This window comes from Pseudophryne corroboree, chromosome 10 (genome assembly GCF_028390025.1).
Source record: "Pseudophryne corroboree isolate aPseCor3 chromosome 10, aPseCor3.hap2, whole genome shotgun sequence".
NCBI lineage: Eukaryota > Metazoa > Chordata > Amphibia > Anura > Myobatrachidae > Pseudophryne > Pseudophryne corroboree.
Window position 1 is genome coordinate 63,832,103 of NC_086453.1, and position 22,913 is coordinate 63,855,015.

General features: G+C 45.8%; 1 protein-coding gene and 1 non-coding gene across 5 annotated transcripts in view; one reads left to right on the plus strand and one right to left on the minus strand.

Moving 5' to 3' along the window:
- The window catches only part of FLT3LG (fms related receptor tyrosine kinase 3 ligand), a 262,486-nt gene that overhangs the window by 26,830 nt on the left and 212,743 nt on the right, over window positions 1-22,913 (minus strand). For 2 of the 4 annotated variants that reach the window (XM_063942469.1, XM_063942472.1), the window contains exon 7: window positions 21,753-21,892. In XM_063942469.1, coding sequence (XP_063798539.1) covers window positions 21,753-21,892 — 140 coding nt within the window. The remainder of the gene's footprint in view (window positions 1-21,752; window positions 21,893-22,913) is intronic. The other 2 variants (XM_063942471.1, XM_063942470.1) reach the window with 2 other exon arrangements.
- On the plus strand, window positions 14,202-14,322 carry LOC134967915 (U5 spliceosomal RNA). The gene has a single exon (XR_010189253.1). It is a non-coding gene; the product is annotated as a U5 spliceosomal RNA (small nuclear RNA).

Here is a 22,913-nt window from a genome sequence, read left to right on the forward strand (position 1 = left end):
AGGAAACCACCTTAGGCAAAAATTGAGGACGAGTCCGCAACTCAGCTCTATCCACCTGGAAAATCAGATATGGGCTTTTGTGTGACAAAGCCGCCAACTCGGACACTCGCCTTGCAGACGCCAAGGCCAACAACATGACCACCTTCCAAGTGAGATACTTTAATTCCACCTTTTGAAGAGGCTCAAACCAGTGAGACTTAAGGAACTGTAACACCACGTTAAGGTCCCATGGTGCCACTGGAGGAACAAAAGGAGGCTGAATATGCAGTACTCCCTTCACAAAAGTCTGGACTTCTGGGAGAGAAGCCAATTCCTTCTGAAAGAAAATGGATAGGGCCGAAATCTGAACCTTAATGGAGCCTAATTTTAGGCCCATATTCACTCCAGTCTAGGAAGTGGAGAAAACGGCGAAGATAGAAATCTTCCGGAGGAGCATTTTTGGTTTCACACCCAGAGACATACTTCCTCCAGATACGGTGATAATGTTTCGCTATCACCTCCTTCCTAGCCTTTATCAGAGTAGGGATGACTTCATCCGGAGTGCCCTTCTCGGCTAGGATCCGGCGTTCAACCGCCATGCAGTCAAACGCAGCCGCGGTAAGTCTTGGAACAGACAGGGCCCCTGTTGCAACAGGTCCTCTCTGAGAGGAAGAGGCCACGGATCTTCTGTGAGCATGTCCTGCAGATCCGGATACCAGGCCCTTCGAGGCCAATCTGGAACAATGAGAATTGTCTGTACTCCACTTCGTCTTATGATTCGCAATATTTTTGAGATGAGAGGAAGAGGAGGGAACACATAGACCGACTGAAACACCCACGGTGTCACCAGGGTGTCCACTGCCACTGCCTGAGGGTCCCTTGACCTGGCACAATGCCTCGGAAGCTTGTTGTTGAGGCGTATATTTGAGGAAGTCCCCACTGACTTGCAATCTCTGTAAAGACTTCTTGATGAAGTCCCCACTCCCCTGGAAGGAGATCGTGTCTGCTGAGGAAGTCTGCTTCCCAGTTGTCCACTCTCGGAATGAATACAGCCGTTAATGCGCTTACATGATTTTCCGCCCAGCGAAGAATCCTGGCGGCTACCGCCATCGCCACCCTGCTTCTTGTTCCACCCTGGCGGTTTACATGAGCCACGGCTGTGACATTGTCTGACTGAATCAGAACAGGCAGGCCTCGAAGAATAGTCTCCGCCCGACAGAGGCCGTTGTAGATGGCCCTCAATTCCAGTATGTTGATGTGTAGACAAGCCTCCTGGCTTGACCATAGTCCTTGGAAGTTTCTTCCCTGTGTGACTGCTCCCCATCCTCGGAGGCTCACGTCCGTGGTCACCAGAACCCAGTCCTGAATGCCGAACCTGCGACCCTCTAGAAGGTGAGCACTCTGCAGCCACCATAAGAGAGATACCCTGGCCCTGGGGGACAGGCTGATCTTCTGTGGAATATGTAGATGGGACCCGGACCATTTGTCCAGAAGGTCCCACTGAAAAGTCCTCGCATGGAACCTGCCGAAGGAAATGACCTCGTAAGACGCCACCATTTTTCCCAGAACTCGAGTGCATTGATGGACCGACACCCTTTTCAGCTTCAACAGATCCCTGACCAAGATCTGGAGTTCCTGGGCCTTTTCCCTCGGAAAAAAAATCCTTTTTTGTTCCGTGTCCAGAATCATGCCTAAGAAAGGCAATCGGGTCGTTGGAACCATCTGTGACTTTGGCAGATTGAGAATCCAGCCATGCTGCTGCAACACCCTCAGGGAGAGTACCACGCTTTTCAGTAACTGTTCTCTCGATCTCGCCTTTATCAGGAGATCGTCCAAGTACGGGATAATTGTGTCAAAGTCAGAAAAATATCTCTATACACGTTGCCATATTTGCACCGCACACTGGTCCGCGCTGCGCATGCGTACGCTCTCCCGTGAAGGCGCATACCCGCAATAGCGTGCACCCGCGGGCGCACGGTATGCGTATTTACGGTAGAGTTTATGTAGTCGTAGCGTGTGACTCATTCGTTACACATTTTCATAATTAATGTAGTTTATAGATCATGATCCCTTTAATGATTTCTGAAAGTTTAGTTAACATAAAACGTCCCTGAACGGAGGAATCCCTCTTTGTATGGTACGAAGGGTCTAACAGGAATCATATAGCAGTGTTTGGTACCCATCGGAAGAGTATTTAATTAACAATATTCCGGTGTTGGTTTGGAGCGTATTAATCGCTCGTGCGAATAGTTATGGACATAAGAAGTTTATGTCCATTTCTAGTATTTACACATACTCAGGTATGCGGCGGGAAACCCAGTTTCCCACCCACCTGAGCTGTTGGAAATCGTCACAGCCCACCTGTATGAATCAACCTATGACCTTTTGTTATGATGCGAAGCCGGATTCCTGTGTCCAATGGACGACAAGATTGTAGGGACCATTGGATTGCATTGTGTGTGGGGCATAAATAGGCAGGCTGACCACATCCAGCTCTCACTCTTCAACGGTTCTCATTGCTGAAGATCGGGTGCTGGATGTCCAGGCGCATGCGATCGTTTCCCCTTGTGCGTAAGTTTTCTCTCCGTAATCATATTGTCTTACTGTGAGCCAATCTCTCTCTCTCTCTCTCTCCGTCTCTCTCTCTTTTTCCCTTCTCTTTCTCTCACATCTCTCCTAGACTAGTATTGAATTGTATTAGATAGTATTGTATTTTGGTTAGGAAGTCTCTGTTATATTGTAGTGTATCATTTGTACTGTTATCCCCTTTTACAAGTATATTAGATATAATACAGTTAATAGGCTTTGGACCCTAAACCAGTATCTGTGTATTTTCTATAGTATTAAGTGTTCACTTGAGCGTCGGTGACGCTCAAGCAGCTTTGTAGTTAGTCAGGTTACACAAGGTTGCACTTACACCCTGTATTCACATTAAGGTATTCAGTGTATTTCATTGATAAGGTTTATACGATAAAGGTATAGCGTTGTGAGCGTCTGCGCCGCTGGTGATCTCCTCGTGGTCTCGAGCGTCCGCTACGCCATAGCGTATCGTTACTCTAGTCATAGCCAATAACGTGTTGTCCTGTGATCTCTGGGCCGTGAGCGAACGTGACGCTTGAGCGTCTCGCCCACGGCTGAGCGATCTTTACGCAACTAGCGTACCCTTACGGTACTTCTTAAGTAAACAGCGTACAGTGTTCTTAGACTTCATAAAAGGTTGTTTATACGACAAAGGAATTTAGCATTGTCAATTGGGGACTCGTCCGATCCTTCTCATATCTGCACTAGGTAGATCAGCAGACATTATCCCTCCAGCAAAGGGTGGGAGGTTGTCTCGCAGTGCTGACGGGATAAGCGTCTGCTTCGCTTAGATAAAGAGTGCTGAAGGAATCCGGGAACCGGAAGTAAGAACAAAACGCTTGTGTCTTTTAAAAAAAACTGTTTATTTCTCTTCTGTCTTGCGTATACACGCACGCATACATATATATCTGCATTTCTTTTTCAATTTCGTATATCACTATTCCTGTTTGCCAATTTTTATAGTTGATAGAAAGTGCTAAAAGAGATTTGCTGTTATTTCATAGTAGTGGTAAGAATTCACACATTGCATATCCACTTGGTCCTTGCAGAAGTCTACCAAACCCCAGCATGACCTCCGCCACAATGTATTTCTGGCCAGATACAGACAGTGGAGTAATGCAGGTGCTGGTGGGGAGGGACTGCTCAAGGAGACCATTGGACACATAGATATGACAGCCTAATAAGTCTGACAATGTTTTCTTAATGTTGACAATGTTTAAAAATGCTTTGTTTCTCTTTTCTTATTGATGGTTATTGTCGAGTTATGTAATGTATATATGCACATGAATTGTTCTCTATCTCTTTTGTTTTTTTTTTGTTGTCTCTCTCTTCCCACTCATGTCTCCATGGTTTAAAGATGCTATGTCACCCCTCAGTTGGACCAATGGTAATGCCAGATTTTTGCTCCTTACAGAAAGATCGTCGGTTGGGAAGGAACATTGCATCACCAGAATGTTCGTTTGGAAGACTGAGAGACAGCACCTTTGAGAGGACAGCAGAACAAGAAGAACAACAAGACGAGAGAACTTATTATCGTAACAAGTTCTCTCCCCCTCAAACTGTTTCTTATACCCCCTTTACAAATTTCTTCTTTTCTCCTCCTGTAAGATGGACTTGCCCCAAGAGACTGTGATATGGATTTTCCCGTTAACCATGATGTTGACCAGAGCAGTCTGTTTCGGTGAGAGTACCAGTGAGGTCGAGAAAGGATCCAGAAAGGTCCTGATGACTGAGACGGAGGTGTAAATTTCCAATAGCAACCCAATCACCAAGCAAAGGCGAGTACCGGGCACGATCTAACAACCATGTTATCTGTAAACATTTTCTTTGAAGGATTGTTAGTTCAAAAAGAAAACTGTATCTGTAGGCTCGGTAACAATAATGCCAATCCAGTTTTAATAACCATATGGACCGGCATCCATTGAGTGACTATCACTCCTTAGTGGGTAGCGTGTTAAATGAGACAGATTGTTGGGTAGGTTCTCAAGTACCTCAGGGTCACAGCAAATCAGGGCTAGTACCATTTCCTTTAACGTTAGGGGAGGTACTTGAGCTAAGTGGTGGGAGACCGGTGGACCGGAGGTTTAACATCTCCAGCCCTCCTAGTTTGAAGCTCCACCAATACCATGTGGATAGGTCCCTCTTATGTTTTAATATCTCCAATCCCCGTAAGCCGGGAAATTGGGAAGTGTCATGGAGCAACCAAACCATGACATTTTCGCATAGAGCAGATAGAATGCCTACAGATACAGAGCTGGTACGCCACATAGCCAGTAGAGGAAAATCTTTCCGGTATCAATATACCTTAGGAAATAGGATTACTAGAGTTGGAGAGGTATCACCAGGATACTGTGCACATATCGTACAAACTGATACGTGCATTAAGCAGATGGAAGAATTAGGGTCAGGAGAGTTCACCTGGAAGGTGTGTAACATGGTAATGTCCTTCTCCGTCCCATATGTTCTCCCCGATGATGCATATTTCATATGCGGGAGAAAGGCGTACAAGTGGCTTGCCCCAAACTCTGAAGGATTGTGTTATATTGGAAAAGTATTGCCTGAAGTGATGACTGTTACACATGACAAAATGAAGGACATACACCGTGGTGCCCAAGCTCCTTATACTCACACTCATTACGAGCACCGAGTTAAAAGACAACTGTCAGAAAGGTTAGAGCATCCGGCCTCTGATCTTATCCATGAATCCACCGGGATTCAGGTTCTGGTAGCGTTAGATTTCACTCGTACCGCTCGGGGAGTGATGAATTATAGATACATTTCCGCATTCGCCAATTTGTTAGATAATATCACTGAAATGTATGATGACACGTTTAGATACACTGGAAGAGAACTTCAAGCCTATAAAACAGAACTAGTTCAGCATAGGATGGTTCTTAATTATCTTACAGCAGTAACAGGCGGATATTGTGTTACATTGGCAACACAGTACGGCATAAAGTGTTGCACGTATATCACAAATAGCACCGAGGATCCGGTAGAGGTCATAGACCAAAAGATGGACGATATTATGCAATTAAAGTGGGAATTTCGTCGAAAACACAATCTCACCCTTGCTGCTGTAGGTAATGAGCTGACTGGTTGGGTGTCATGGTTGAACCCGCGAAATTGGTTCTCCGGTTTAGGAGACTGGGCTCAAGGAGTCATAATGGATGTTGGAAAGTTTCTACTATGTATCTTGGGTGTTGTTATATCCATTGGATTGATATTTAGATGCGGGCAAGCTTTAATGAGGTGCAAACAAAGTACAAAAGTGATGAGCTTGAGGAGTGAGGAAACCGTAATTAACCTAGATTTGATTTATGACCCAATGATAGAAACCAGGATGTGATGAAAATGCGATTATACGGTCCGTTTCTTTCACCTGTTTTTCTGCTTTTCTCCCAGATATAAAGACCCCCTTGGACGAGGAAGCTGACGAGACGAGATGTATACAGACAACAGACAAGCACCAAAGATGAAGTTTTGACACTTGATGAACTTTGCCATGGATCCCCAGTTTCCCTAGTATTTTTAAACTCACGCTAGCCCAACATCTTTTGTAAATCTGATGGCACTGACAAAGCTTGTTGCTCATGCCTAAGGAGCAAAACAGCGCAAAGAAGACGACTCTCAACAGATACCGAACACAACTTCAACAACAGATGTACATTTCCCTGACATAGAATATCATTGCATTTTTCGTAAGTGTTCTTTATCTTCATCTCTACAACCCTCAGGTAACGACACACATAGACGATAGGGAATACAGGCACAGATATCAGCAACCACATACCTCCCCCATTCATGTATCATCAACTAAAATGTGCATCCCCATTTTGTTACAACCACAGCCGAAATGAGCTCGGTAGAGTTTGACAGCCCATCCACAGACCTGTACCACAGGATAAGAAGGAATTCAAATGTATACTTCGCAATACCTCGAAGCTTGATTTACCACACGTACGGCACGATGATACATGACCCTCCAAACATGGACTCATACACACATGCTTCTGCTTTCTCACTAGGTCATACCCTCTTCACACCTACTCCACTCTTCTCCCCTACCCAACCATGGAAATGAATTAACCCCTGACATATATTTTTCTCCTTTTGAAATGTTTTAGAAGGTGGCAGTTATTATTGACTGCCAAAGGGTGGACTGTCAAAGTCAGAAAAATATCTCTATACACGTTGCCATATTTGCACCGCACACTGGTCCGCGCTGCGCATGCGTACGCTCTCCCGTGAAGGCGCATACCCGCAATAGCGTGCACCCGCGGGCGCACGGTATGCGTATTTACGGTAGAGTTTATGTAGTCGTAGCGTGCGACTCATTCGTTACACATTTTCATAATTAATGTAGTTTATAGATCATGATCCCTTTAATGATTTCTGAAAGTTTAGTTAACATAAAACGTCCCTGAACGGAGGAATCCCTCTTTGTATGGTACGAAGGGTCTAACAGGAATCATATAGCAGTGTTTGGTACCCATCGGAAGAGTATTTAATTAACAATATTCCGGTGTTGGTTTGGAGCGTATTAATCGCTCGTGCGAATAGTTATGGACATAAGAAGTTTATGTCCATTTCTAGTATTTACACATACTCAGGTATGCGGCGGAAAACCCAGTTTCCCACCCACCTGAGCTGTTGGAAATCGTCACAGCCCACCTGTATGAATCAACCTATGACCTTTTGTTATGATGCGAAGCCGGATTCCTGTGTCCAATGGACGACAAGATTGTAGGGACCATTGGATTGCATTGTGTGTGGGGCATAAATAGGCAGGCCGACCACATCCAGCTCTCACTCTTCAACGGTTCTCATTGCTGAAGATCGGGTGCTGGATGTCCAGGCGCATGCGATCGTTTCCCCTTGTGCGTAAGTTTTCTCTCCGTAATCATATTGTCTTACTGTGAGCCAATCTCTCTCTCTCTCTCTCTCTCTCCGTCTCTCTCTCTTTTTCCCTTCTCTTTCTCTCACATCTCTCCTAGACTAGTATTGAATTGTATTAGATAGTATTGTATTTTGGTTAGGAAGTCTCTGTTATATTGTAGTGTATCATTTGTACTGTTATCCCCTTTTACAAGTATATTAGATATAATACAGTTAATAGGCTTTGGACCCTAAACCAGTATCTGTGTATTTTCTATAGTATTAAGTGTTCACTTGAGCGTCGGTGACGCTCAAGCAGCTTTGTAGTTAGTCAGGTTACACAAGGTTGCACTTACACCCTGTATTCACATTAAGGTATTCAGTGTATTTCATTGATAAGGTTTATACGATAAAGGTATAGCGTTGTGAGCGTCTGCGCCGCTGGTGATCTCCTCGTGGTCTCGAGCGTCCGCTACGCCATAGCGTATCGTTACTCTAGTCATAGCCAATAACGTGTTGTCCTGTGATCTCTGGGCCGTGAGCGAACGTGACGCTTGAGCGTCTCGCCCACGGCTGAGCGATCTTTACGCAACTAGCGTACCCTTACGGTACTTCTTAAGTAAACAGCGTACAGTGTTCTTAGACTTCATAAAAGGTTGTTTATACGACAAAGGAATTTAGCATTGTCAATTGTGACTCCCTGCTTGCGCAGGAGCACCATAATTTCCGCCATACCTTGGTGAAAATCCTCGGGGCCGTGGAAAGCCCAAACGGCAACGTCTGAAATTGGTAATGAGAATCCTGTACAGCAAACCTCAGGAACGCCTGATGAGGAGGATATATGGGGACATGCAGGTATGCATCCTTTATGTCCAGAGACATCATAAAATCCCCCCCCCCCCCTCCAGGCTGGCGATGACCGCTCTGAGCGATTCCATCTTGAATTTGAACCTTTTCAAGTATAGGTTTAGGGATTTTAAATTCAGAATGGGTCTGACCGAACCGTCCGGTTTCGGGACCACAAACACGATTGAGTAGAACCCCGTCCCCTGTTGAAGCAGGGGAACTTTGACCACCACTTGTTGTTGACACAGTTTTTGAATTGCATCTAAAACTACTTCCCTCTCTGGGGAAGAAGCTGGTAGGGACGATTTGAAAAACCGGCGAGGAGGCACATCTTCGAATTCCAGCTTGTAACCCTGGGATACAATTTCTATTGCCCAGGGATCCTCCTGTGATTGAACCCAGACGTGGCTGAAAAGTCGAAGACGTGCCCCCACTGGGGCGGACTCCCTCAGCGGAGCCCCAGCGTCATGCGGTGGATTTAGTAGAAGCCGGGGAGGACTTCTGTTCCTGGGAACTAGCTGTAGCTGGCAGCTTTTTCCCTCTGCCCTTACCTCTGGCAAGAAAGGAAGATCCCCGACCTCTTTTGGACTTATGCGACCGAAAGGACTGCATCTGATAATGTGGCGTTTTCTTTGGCTGTGAGGAAACATAAGGTAAAAAAGTAGATTTACCTGCAGTAGCTGTGGAAAACAGATCTGTGAGACCTTCCCCAAATAAGCCCTCACCTTTGTAAGGCAAAACCTCCATATGCCTCTTTGAGTCGGCATCACCCGTCCATTGGCGGGTCCACAGGGCTCGCCTAGCAGAAATCGCCATGGCGTTGGCTCTTGAACCCAGTAGGTCAACGTCTCTCTGAGCATCTCTCATATATAGTACAGCATCTTTAATATGACCCAAGGTCAATAAAATGGTATCCTTATCCAGGGTATAAATTTCAGCAGACAAGGTATCTGTCCAAGCTGCTACAGCGCGACAAACCCAAGCCGACGCTATTGCCGGTCTGAGCAAGGTACCAGTATGTGTATAAATCGACTTCAAGGTAGTCTCCTGTCTGCGATCAGCAGGATCCTTGAGGGCTGCGGTATTTTGAGACGGCAGCGCCACCTTTTTGGATAAGCGCGTTAACGCCTTGTCCACCCTGGGGGAGGATTCCCACCGTATCATGTCCTTAGCCGGGAAAGGATACGCCATAAGAATCCTCTTGGGAATCTGCAATTTCTTGTCTGGAGTTTCCCAAGCCCTTTCAAACAACTCATTTAGCTCATGAGAAGGGGGGAAAGTAACCTCAGGTTTCTTTTCTTTAAACATGTGGACCCTCGTGTCAGGGACAGAGGGGTCATCAGTGATATGCAACACATCTTTTATTGCAATAATCATATAATGAATACTTTTTGCCAACTTTGGCTGCAATCTCGCATCATCGTAGTCGACACTGGAGTCAGAGTCCGTGTCGGTATCAGTGCCTGCTACTTGGGATAGTGGGCGCTTCTGAGACCCAGAAGGGCCCTGTGATATAGTGAAAGGCAAAGATTGACTCCCTGCATTTTCCCTGGACTCCGCTTTGTCCAATCTCTTCTGTAATAAATTCATATTTGCATTTAAAACATTCCACATGTCCAACCAATCAGGTGTCGGCGTCGCCGACGGAGACACCACACTCATTTGCTCCACCTCCTCCCTAGAAGAGCCTTCCGCTTCAGACATGCCGACACATGCATACCGACACCCCCACACACTCAGGGAAATATCCAATCTGGAGACAGTCCCCCTATAAGGCCCTTTGGAGAGACAGAGAGAGAGTATGCCAGCACACACCCAGCGCCAATGACCCTGGAAAACAATTTCCCAGACACACAGCGCTTTAATATTATTCAATATACATTCACTGCCAAATTAAGTGCCCCCCCCTTTTTAAGCCCTCTGTCACCGTGTTCAGCAGGGGAGAGTCCGGGGAGCCAGCTTCTCTGCAGTGTGCTGTGGAGAAAATGGCGCTGGTCAGTGCTGTGGAATCAAGCTCCGCCCCCTCAGAGGCGGGCTTCGGTCCTGCTCAAAAATTCAATACTGGCGGGGGATTTGTAATATATTGCCTCCGCAGCCCATATATACTAAAATGCCAGCCTAGAGGTTTTATATTGCTGCCCAGGGCGCCCCCCCTGCGTCCTGCACCCATCTGTGCCTCAGTGTGTGTTGTGTGTGGGAGCAATGGCGCTGCGCGTTACCGCTGTGCGTTACCTCAGTGAAGATCAGACGTCTTCTGCCGCCTGTGATGTCTTCTTTCTTCTAATACTCACCCGGCTTCTATCTTCCGGCTCTGCAAGGAGGACGGCGGCGCGGCTCTGGGACGAACGGCTAGGGTGAGACCTGCGTTCCGATCCCTCTGGAGCTAATAGTGTCCAGTAGCCTAAGAAGCAGATCCTATCACATAAGTAGGTCTGCTTCTCTCTCCTCAGTCCCACGACGCAGGGAGCCTGTTGCCAGCAGGGCTCCCTGAAAATAAAAAACCTAACAAAATTCTTTTAATCAGAGAAACTCAGGAGAGCTCCCCTGCAATGCACCCAGTCTCCTCTGGGCACAGTATCAAACTGAGATCTGGAGGAAGGGCATAGAGGGAGGAGCCAGTGCACACCCAGTCTATAGTTCTTTATAGTGCCCATGTCTCCTGCGGAGCCCGTCTATACCCCATGGTCCTTACGGAGTCCCCAGCATCCTCTAGGACGTAAGAGAAATTTAAGTTTTGACCCTTGAACAGGAATGGTCAAATAGCAATTAACTTATTATAAGTGACTGCACATGGACTACACTTGGCCACCCCTTCCCTCCCCATTCTGCCTCTTCAGTCATAAAGTGTAAGATACGCCAAAACAATGATAAGGTTATATGCACACATACTGTACTTTGTTAGGCAAAAATATACGTATCTCCAACTTAATTTAAGCAACATGCATGTAGTAAGCACAGGTTAAATACAATGGCCGGGAAGTAATGGGAGGAGAGTTTAGCGCATACTTGCCTATATCTAGGCTGCTCCCTCCTGGAAGGAGCAGACAGGTCATAAAGCAGGGGGCGTGGAGGAGGCGGAACGGGGGTGTGGTGACGGAACGCTTCATCGTAGCCTCGACCCCCCCCTTTACAATGCATACATTACCGGCATTGTAAAGCGGAGGGCAGGGCTACAATAACGCGATTTAGCACGAATCGCGTCATCACCCTACCCCGTTCTGTCTGACAGGTTGCCGCGTAGCCGAGGGAAGCCAGAGGATGAGGTGAGCGGGATGGATTCGACAGGGCGTGAGCGGCATTCCGGGAGACTTGCCCATTTCCCCGGGGTGCCACCCGATTTTCGGGAGCCTCCCGGCTTTTCCGGGAGAGTAGGCAAGTATGGTTCAGCGTCCGGGAAAAAGTTGCACAAACTCGGACATTATGATGTGCGACTTTTTCCGTTACTCTTATGCTCCCAATGCAAATTGGATCTGACTTCAGGCAAGATTTGAAGACCAGGAAGTATCAGATTTTTAAAAACAAACAAACCCAGATAGCGTCTTTTAGTATAACAGCTGCACAGTGTGAGAGCAAATCACCCATTAGCACCCAACAGTCCCATGATTGAAGCATCACACACCCTAAACCCCAGTCCAGAATTCTGTCCTTTGAAAGGTTGTATGCATTTTTGAGAGGAGGAGGTGGTGGTTTGTGTGTGTGTGAGAGAGAGAGAGAGAGAGAGAGAGAGAGAGAGAGAGAGGTTGGTGTATTGTTTGGAGAGGTGTACTAGAGAGTTGGAGCTGGCATGGCATTCTGGAGAGTGGGCAGAGAGAGGAGGAGGAGGAGGAGGAGGAGGAAGCCATCTCCCAGCAGCAGTCTGTGTCTGAAACAGAGCAAGAAGAGTGTGAGGAGGAAGAGGTGTTGGAGAGTGGTGTGGAAGAGAGTGATGAGGAGGCCACTATGTCTGCATCTGGCAAGACCAGATAAGGGTCCCTGGTCCATGCCATGATGCAGGTGTTCCCATGCTTGCTAGGTATCCAGGAGTGCAGGACCCCTGCGTCTCAGATTAAGGCCATGTGGAAGTTGGTCCTGGAAGCAGTAAATGCCATCAGCTCCTGCCGTTGGGACCTCAGGAATGTTAAGAAGAGGTACAGTGATAGCAACCAAGTCCTGAAGGCGAAGATGGCTGAGGAGCGCCGCAAGGGTTGCAGGACAGGAGGAGAACGAGCTGCACCGGTCCACTACACAGAGTTCAAGAAGGAGTTAAAGCAGACAATTCCTCCGGAGGTGCTCCTAGGAGTGCAGGTAGTGGACACAGACCAACCAGCGTCCCTTTTACCTGTAACAACCTAAATCAGTGGCAAGTGTGATTCTTTCTTTTTCATCCACTAGGGGTCACTGGAGTACTCTTGGGATATGGACGGCGTAGCAGAACAAAGGCACTGAATATTTAAATTTAGAACTCTCCACCCCTCCATATCCCAGAGTACCTCAGTGTACGAACCCAGTGTTTTTTCTGTGCTCAAAGCACTAACATCGGCTTGTGGGATTCCCACACTTGTTGGAAGATTTTATTAATTTTTCATTTTTATTTTAATTTTTTTTTAATAGCACATCCCTTCCCAGTTTCAAGAAAAACATGGGTCCGGGATAGTGCCGCTGCACGGGCAGCGCATGGCGTGTCGGTCCTCACAAAGAGCACCCTCACAGCCACAGGCAGCCCACTGCTCCTGCAAAGAGCAGCCAGGACTAGACAGCTGGACGGAGCTTACACAGAAGAAGCCCCGTCGCAGCCATGACTTAGATCACTGGAAAGCTGACTGGAAAGCTGGACGGAGCTTACACATAGAAGCCCCGTCGCAGCCAGGACTACAGAGCTGGACGGAGCTTACACAGAAGAAGCCCCGTCACAGCCATGAGTTACATCACTGGAGAGCTGGACGGAGCTTACACATAAGAAGCCCCGTCGCAGCCATGATCAGGAGACAAGCAAGGTAGGCTGGGGAACGGGGCGGTCAGCGCAGGCTGCCGCCCCGCTATGTTGGGGTTAATATGCTGCTTCGCCGCTCATACGCCCGCCAAGCCCCAGCCGCTACGTCTGCAAGCCGCCCGTCCCAGCGCTCCGTCCGGCCGCCCAGCTCCGTCCGGCCGCCCAGCGCCATACGGCCGCAGACGCTCCCTCAGTCTCAGTACAGAGACGGTGACCGCCGCTCCGTCCGGCCGCCCAGCACCATCCACCCACAAGTGCCAGCGCTAAGAGGCTGCAGGCTTCCCGCAGAGACACAGCGTTACAGGGGGGAAGAGGCACGGTGGAATCTGGCGGATCAAATATATGAACAGCAGCACAGTGTATAGGCAGCTATATATATGTGACAGGTATTTATAATGTATTGTTACCTGTCCTGGGAGTAATAGGCTATTGAGTCTATATTACTGTCTGTGATTTTCACGGTATAATAGGCTATTGAGCCTATATTAATGGCTGTTATTATCACTGTATAATAGGTTATTCAGCCTATATATTAATGTCGGTGATTATCACTGTATAATAGGCTATGGAGCCTATATTAAGGTCTGTGGTTATCACTGTATAATAGGCTATTGAGCCTATATTAATGCTGTATAAATATATTAATGTCTGTAATTATCATAGGCTATTGAGCTTATATATATATTTATTCATAGAGCATGTGTTGTACCCGGCCTGTGATTATACTGTATAATAGGCTATATTAACACGGAAACATTTGTAATTTGTTCTGTGATTATCAGGGTCAGCATGGCAAAGGGGCCATTTTAACCATGCTTCCTGTTGTTTTCCAGTGTGTAATTCTGGAACATTCCTGCCCTACATCTCTAAGCCACCAGAGGCACAGGGGTGTTAGTGGGAATTTGGTTCGGGTTTCACATGCCCATGTGAACTGCTTTTCACATAAAGAATACTCTGGTTTCTCTTCAGATCGAATAAATCTTTCGCCTTTTACTAAAGATTTCCGTAGAGAGGAACAACCATGAGTTTCATATAAATATGTTGTTCAGCAATAAAATATATATATGACACATAATAACTTCAATAAGTCGTGCAAGTGTCTGTCCGTTGCCTATTGTGGTGTCTGTCTGCATAGCGAGTAAGGCTCTAGCGCAGACTAAAAATTATTTTAAAAATCCTATGTTAAGCATTGGCAATTCAAATTAAAAGAGCGGTAACATCGGAGTCTCGGAAGTTACTCCGCCAGCTCTAACAAAAGACAGTCTTTCCAAAGGGCCAATTTCCCTTTGGGTACCAGGGTGTTTATTTAACTGGTCTTATAATTTAATGCACGATTCTATGTCAAATCTCACACCGATAACTACGAGTGAGAAGGGTACATTAGTCCAGCACTCAGATAGTGCGGGGTTTTTGACAACCATACATTGCTAAATCCCAGTGAGTCAATGTCTCCATTTTTACAGAGACTGAGTAGACTCTAACCACTATTTAATCATTTCCAAAATGACGCGATCCGCCATTGGTAAATGCGTCTGTGTCAAACATTATAAAGACCCAAGATACATTTGGGTCACTAGACTCTATGTATGGAAACAATGACGATCACTGTTAAAAGATGCTGCAGAGTATATCTGTAAAGCTTCTGCTAACGCCGGTTACTTCGATTCTCACTTTTCATCGTCGCTAGTTTAAGCGCGACAAGGCCAGAGCTTGGTTGGTCCTAAATTTGATATTCAGCCATTACCGCATCCAGTATCAAAACGGAAATACTTGTGCCGGCGTTTAATCCCTTTAGACTTCAGTTTTTTCAAGGCGGTGGTACAAAACAGTCACGCCTTGTAACGACAGGACGCTACAGTCAGCAAGCCAGTGGCTTAACGACCTCTTAGGCCATCTCCATTTTCCAATGTGGAAGCGCGTCTTTACATGTTACATTTGCGGGGTTTCCAGACATCAACTCATGGATGTCTCAGCTATTTACAGATTAAAGGACAAGACTGCCTCTGTCGAACGGTTTGGCAGGTTGCCATTTAGTCTCTGCTGGGTTTCAGCTGTCTTTATAACCAGGCAGTAGTACACCAACAGAGTCAGGGTTACTTATTCCCCTCTGTTTGGGGTAACAAAACCAGACAGCTCCGTCGCAGTCTCAATCAGCAAGTCACTTACTGCAGTTTGAAAATGGATTTTCTGCGGTTAGTATTTGCATATTGGAGCCACAAAATTGCATAATTGCACTTGATCTTCACAATGCGTATTTACCCATTCCGGTTTGGTCATCACAGGTTCTAGCGTTTGCAAAACGCCACAACCATTAACCATTTCAGGTCTACCGTTTGGCTTCTTGTCAACGCCTCGGGTATTTACCAAAGTGATGTTGGTGATGATAGCTCATCTCAGAGTCCTGACAGTGACAATCGTTCCATACTTAGACGATCTGCTCATAAGAACTCTGTTTCAACAGAGTTCCTCTAATTTAGACGATCTGCTCATAAGAACTCTGTCTCAACAGAGTTCCTCTAACTTGCGCTACTAATGTATACTGCGGTGGCAGGTCAAGTTCAAAAACAATCGCATCTAATTCCGTCTGAACGACGTCAATTCCTAGGTAAGATTATAAATACGGTAAATCAAAGACATTTACCTACTACACCAGCAAGAACAAATGTACATCTAGTAAGTAGTGCAAAAGCCACGCACACTAGCGGTACATTGGTGTATTCGCCTGTTAAGAATAATGATGTGTTTTCAAAGCGCTTTAGCTCGCCGGCCTTCACTCGCGTTTCCAACAGAGGGGCGAGGGTGTATATACTCTGGACGAGAGTCTCAGAGGTTCAGGAGTTGTAGTTAAAAAAGATCAGCGACAGAGGTTCTAAAACGGATCACGACAGATTGCTGTCGATAAATGTCCTGGAACTCCGTGCAATTTACAATGCACTACATGCTTCGCTTTCAGTCTGACCAAGTGCAGTCAGACAACGCAACGGGAGTTGCATACACAACAACCAGGGAGAATCAAGAAGCCGCATGGCAATGCGGCAGGTAACTCGAATCCTCAATTGCCCAGAACACCATTATGTGATGATGTCAACGGGGTTTATTCCGTGAGTGGACATCTGTTAGACAGATGATCTCACCCGTCAGGATTTATATCCTGAAAACTGGACATTAAATCCAGAGGTGTTTCATATGTGAGTCCACAGAAGGGGGTTACCCTCAGGTATACATGATGGCATCTCGCCACAATTACAAAAGCTCAGTATGTGTACAAAACGACAGATCACAAGGGCAGTGGCGGTGGAGTCTCTCACATTCGTGTGGTCATTCAGCATCGTGTATCTGGCTCCACCATTTTCCGCTGCTCTCTCCGTTGCCAAAACGGAGCATAAGACAGTTTCGTCACAGTCATACTAGTGATATCTCATGGGTTTCGGAGAGCTTGCTTCTCGAATCTCCAAGGAATACTTGCACACGATCTTGGCCCGCTCATAATACGTCCAACCTGTTACAACAGGGACCGTTCTTTTACCCATAGTTACCTATGTACCTATTACCTATGTACCGCAGCTGCGGTTGACGGGGTGGGGGTTCAGACCGCCCTCTTAAGAAAAGAAATAGGGCATTACAGTATCGGTTATACCAACCATGTTACGAGCTAGTAAGCCGCTTAAGGCAGCTCATTATTACAAAATTTGGTGTGCTTATATAGGTGGTAAAGCTCGGAAGTTTCCGACATCATCTTTCAAGTTACCCGTATTCTGTTATTTTACAAACGGGGTGGGATGGAGAACTGCGTTTATCTGCACTGAGGGTGCAGGTATCTGTGTGGTCAACTTATTTTCAAAGACGTTTGACTCTATTGCGTCGGTACACACCTTTCTACAAGGTGTCATCAAAGTGCAGCCTCCATTTATCCCACCTACAGCGCCAGGCGACTTGAGGTTGGGTTCAGATTTCTTACAGTTTTCATATTTTGAACCCTTACAACAAATGGGGATTAAGTTTCTCACTTGGGAAAACATTTTTCTTCTAGCCTTAGCTTCGGCAAGGGTTTTGTTTTCATATTTGGGTGCCTTGTATTCCAAGCCACCGTATTTGAGTTTTCTCATGACAAAGCAGATCTTCGGACGAATTCCGCTTTCTTATTCTTCACATCAATATACCAATAGTGGTTCCTGTGTTGACAGCACATTCTAGAATTCTGAATGTGGTACACGCATTACGCGTCTATATGTCCCGAACGTCTACAGTACGTGATACGGATACGTTGTTTGTTCTATATGATGCTGCCAACTGGGGTTAGCCAGTTTCTCAGCAGACATTATCCAGTTGGATAATAATGACTACAAGTCAGGCTTACTTTAAGGCTAAGTTACAGTCGCCTACGTCAGTAATAGCTCATCCCACAGGTTCTGTGGGAATGTCAGACCCAGCGGGTCGTGGAGCGTCTACGACGCGGCTACATAGCCTTCAGTGCACCACGTTTGTGCACGTTTACACGTTATGAATGGTTGCGGCATCAGCATCTAGCTTTGGCTGCCTACTGTTACAAGTGTCAAACAGCTCTCCCGCCCACGAGGGAAGCTTTGGTACGTCCCAAGAGTACTCCAGTGACCCCTAGTGGATGAAAAAGAAAATAGGATTTTGGTACTTACCAGGTAAATCCTTTTCTTTGAATCCATAGGGGGCACTGGACGCCCACCCAGAGCAGTTTTACCTGGGTTGTTTTAAGCTCAGAGGAGCTTAGGGTAACACGTTTTACCTGGTTTGTATTAAGCTCAAAGGAGCTTATGGTAACACATTTTCACTGATTGGTTCAAACTATCAAGGTCTATCGGTTATGCTGTCAACTGTTTAGTTGACATTAACGTTATGGGTCAACTTTGTTGTTGTCCGTTATGTTATAGGAATTCTCCATTGTCAACCTCTCTATAGTAGTTCGCTCAGTAAAAACACTGGGTTCGTACACTGAGGTACTCTGGGATATGGAGGGGTGGAGAGTTCTAAATTTAAATATTCAGTGCCTTTGTTCTGCTACGCCGTCCATGTCCCAAGAGTACTCCAGTGCCCCCTATGGATTCAAAGAAAAGGATTTACCTGGTAAGTACCAAAATCCTATTTTTGGGAGCTCTTCTACTATATAAAAGCAAAAATCCGTCCTTCTGTCTTTCTATACAAATCCACAGTTTACAAGCGAAGATTGTAAAATTTTACATACGGGCGTATTAAAACATGGCGGAGGCAACAAAAACAATTAGAAATCCATAGCACCCCTAGGGGGGGAGACAGCAGCACAGAGTATATCAGGAGACAGCATAACTCCGGAATTGCTGGAGCAATGTACTAAAAAATTGCTACACATATGCCTTACAATCTGGGAACAAACACTGTGGGGGGGGAGAAACCCCTAGCACCCCTAGGGGTGGGACAGCAGCACAGAGTATTCCAGGAGACAGCATAACTCCCGAATGCCTGGACCAATTTACAACAAACTTGGTACACTTCTGACTTACAAGCTGGGAACAAACATTGTGGGGGTAAGACACCCCTAGCACCCCTAGGGGTGAGGCAGCAGCACAGAGTTTTTCAGCAGACTGGAATGTCTGGAGCAATTTACACCAAATTTGCTACACATATGACTTACACTATGGGAACAAACACTGTGGGGGTAACATACCACTAGCACCCTTAGGGTTGGGCCAGCAGCACACACTATATCAGGACATGCATGTGTCAAAGTCAGAAAAATATCACTATGCACACTGCCATATTTGCACCTCATACATGTGCTGCGCATGCGTGAGCTCTCCCGTGCGTGCGCATACTCGCTGTTGCGTGCACCCGCAGGCGCACGGTATGCGCATTTACGGTAGAGTTTGTGTTCATAGCGTGCGACTCAATCGTTACATAATTTAACCATATCATGTATTTTATAAGTTAATATTCCCCTGAGTCCAGCAGGTATCAGTGGGTCTCAAATGGCTCTTTGACCTTAGAGATTCCCCAAACAATAGTTTGCATGTTGGGAGGGCTTCACATCTTCATATGCATAGTTAAGCACAGGAATAGTAATTGAAGATTAATTGTATTCCGAAACAGTATCTTTCCCGCAGACGGAGTACAATAGCCTTTAATTACACTGAGCTTTGAGACTCAATGAGGAGGGCCAACACCTGTGTTTACGAAATGGGGCTGGATTTGTCTCCAGAAGAATGATTGCTGAGATGTCATTGTCTCAACTGAAAGTGGACATCATGAATATCGAACAAAACCCAGAGACAGGGTTTTGTTTTGTATTCGCCAAACAATAGCTCTCCAGAAGACAGGAATGTGTTAGTCATCACCCAACATTTTGCATAACCAAGCTCACATGCTCAGCTCCCTGATACAAGAAAGACACACTTCCTGTGGTTGACACACCCCCACAGCTGGAATGCAGGTATGATATTATCCACTGGAAATCACAGGGCTCAGACTCTCTCACACAGCTACCTGGCACCCAGCAGCATGACGGCTACATCCCCAGGACTGACCTCCAAGCTAAAGGCTAAGTATTGAATTCACATGGCTAGATAAGGAAATATAGACAGATTGCTTTAAGGTCAATGGTGCTGGTTTAAATAGGATATTGTAACTTGTTTGTGTGATAGATCTGGGAATCTGTGATGGTAGCTGGGACATTAGACAACCTGTAGCATAGCATTTGTGGTATTTGTTTGCCTATGGTGATTTAAAATAGATTGTGCTGGTTTGTTATAATATATCTTGTTAATCATGAATACCACCATGCAGTTACATTTGAATATGTGCTTGTAGCAATGGCAGGCTGATACTTGTGGGTACCTGGTGGTCTGGTCTTGTGATAGCTCATATGCTCTGGTTATTGAGATACTGTGTTTGCTTGAAATTGTGAAAGGTGATTTAGATGGTTTGGAATTGTAAAATCAGAACATATGCATTGTTTTGAGGCTTGGACATTTTGGAATAAAATGGAGTCTTGTGTCTTCTGCTATGTGATTGTGGTGTAGCAGAGAGTGCCATGTGTTTGGACCTGCAAATCTAAAATGGCTGCTAGCATCCCCCTTTCAACCATGTGTTGCAGTCCTTGGAATCATGGGAGGTTTCCCAAAATGGAGTCTAGCTTCTGTCCCATGCGGTATTGTAGGGTTGTGTATATAGGGACAGCCAGTATGGGTAAGCTCAAGTATTTTCTCCACAAAGATTCTCAGCATTGACTAACATGCGCAGCGATTGTTCCTCACATGTGTAAGCTTCTCTGCAACCATATTGTCTTTATAGTTATTGTGAGCCATATCTCTCTCTCTCTCTCTCTCTCTCTCTCTCTTCTCCTCTTTCTCCCTCATTTTTTCCCTTAAACGTAATAGTATTGTATTGTATTTCCTGTGTAGTTACCTGGTTAGTTAGTCTGTTATATTGTAGTGTATGACTTGTACTGTATTATTCCTTTTGCAAGTATAACATTCATATAAGGCGTTAGACCCTAAGCCCGGTAGTTGTGTATTTATTATAGTGTTAAGTATTCACAGAGCGTCGGTGACGCTCAAACAGCTTTTAAGTTAATAAGGTTACACTGCATTACATCTACACATTGTCACTGCACAAATGTTTACAGTATAAGTACATTCCTTAAGGTATAGTTAAGGGAGTACCCTTGCGGTACTTTTTGCGCCAATTGCATACTGTGTTCTTTAACCTTTAACGTGTTTTTAATAGGACAAATATTATAGACATTGTCACATGATATGTCAGTGATGACAGAACTGCAGGTGACAGTGACATGATGTGAGGAGGGGAATGGAGGTAGTACGGTCCCCCTACAGCACAGAGTAAATCAGGAGATACATAATGTGCCGTGCTATATAAGAAACTGTAAAAAAATCTATAATTTCATAGGGCCACTGACATGATGTGAGGAGGGGAATGGAGGCAGCAGCAAGCCACAGACTGAGAGTTGTATAGCGGGGAGAGCAAGGTTCAGTGGGGGAACAAAAAGGGGATCCGGCCACTACACAAAGTGCATCAGGGAAGCAAGATATGCCTACATACTAGAACTCCAACCAACATAAATCAATGAACAACTATCATTCTCATTTACCATCCTCACCCCGTAGTGAAGCACGGTATTCAGCTATCTACAATGTTATTTATACTGTGTGTTTAATATTTACATTTATTTTTGTAAACAAACATTCTTAAAATCCCAGGCAACGCCGAGTACTCCAGCTAGTTACAGATAAATAAATATACATCACATAATTTTTTCGGTAAGTATACATAAATGTTTGCATTTGGTAAAGAAGAGGCGCTCTTGTTCTGATTAGAAAACATCCGACTTTTCACGAACTCAGACACTATTACATTGGCCGAGTTTGCAAAATCGCACATTTTACAAACTCAGCTCAAACTATAGTCCCATTCCATCCCGGCCAATGTCCTTTTAGCAGGCAACAAATTTCCGAAATCAATATGACATGCAGCTTACTAATTTTCGACAACAGCTGAGGCTCACGATTAGGCTGATGATGAAGACAGTAATGACGCCAATAATCCCATAACGTACTCTGTGACTTGGCTGTTCAATGAATTTATCAGCTTCATTTAGCGCTGTCTTCGGGGAATCATCTGAAACAAGAGACACATATTTGTACCGCTCTGTCGATGTCAAAAAATGGCAATGAATATTTTTGGCCAGATTATTCCTTCTCTGCCAATGACAATGTACGATTCTTGAAATGAAAGCAAACTAACTGTGAGCTGGCTGGCTTTCTTTGGACGACCTTATTCAGTGTCAGAGGTGTTAGTAGATGATGCGCTCTGTGCCTGTCTCCTTCTACCATAAAAGCCTAGGGGCGCATCCCCTAGTGTTTGTCCTCTTGTGCCAGAGTTTCTCGGAGCTGTCACAGAACTGGGTGGCACACCTTCTTCACAGCGGGAGTCAGACTGCACGGCTGTGCAGTCCTCCGTCCCTTGCCACTGGAGACAACTTCTGCTGATATACCGCAGCCACACGAACAGACTGATAAGTACCGCTACCAAGAGGGCCGGCTCCAGGCCTACTAGCACCCTGATCAAGAAAATGTCAAAGCGCCCCCACCCCCCTATGCGCGCTCCTGGGAAAGTGGGCGTGGGCTCCTGGAAAAGTGGGCATGGCCTTACAACTTTATATTCTCACACTATAAATAAATATATTTTCACACACCCCTCTGGCACATGCCCCCTAGCAGTGCCAGATAGACATGACATGCCCCCCAGCAGTGCCAGATACATAAATGCCCCCAGTGTCAGATACATAAATGCCCCCACAGTGCCAGATACATAAATGACCCCACAGAGCCAGATATGCCCCCACATTGCAGAGATATGCCCCCACAGTGCCAGATATGCCCCCATAGTGCTAGATACATAAATGCCCCCACAGCGTCAGATACATAAATGCCCCCACAGGGCCAGATATGCCCCCACAGTGCCAGATACATAAATGCCCCCACAGTGCCATATACATAAATGCCTCCCCAGTGCCAGATACATAAATGCCCCCACAGTGCCAGAAACATAAATGCCCCCACAGGGCTAGATATGCCCCCACAGTGCCAGATACATAAATGCCCCCACAGTGCCATATACATAAATGCCTCCCCAGTGC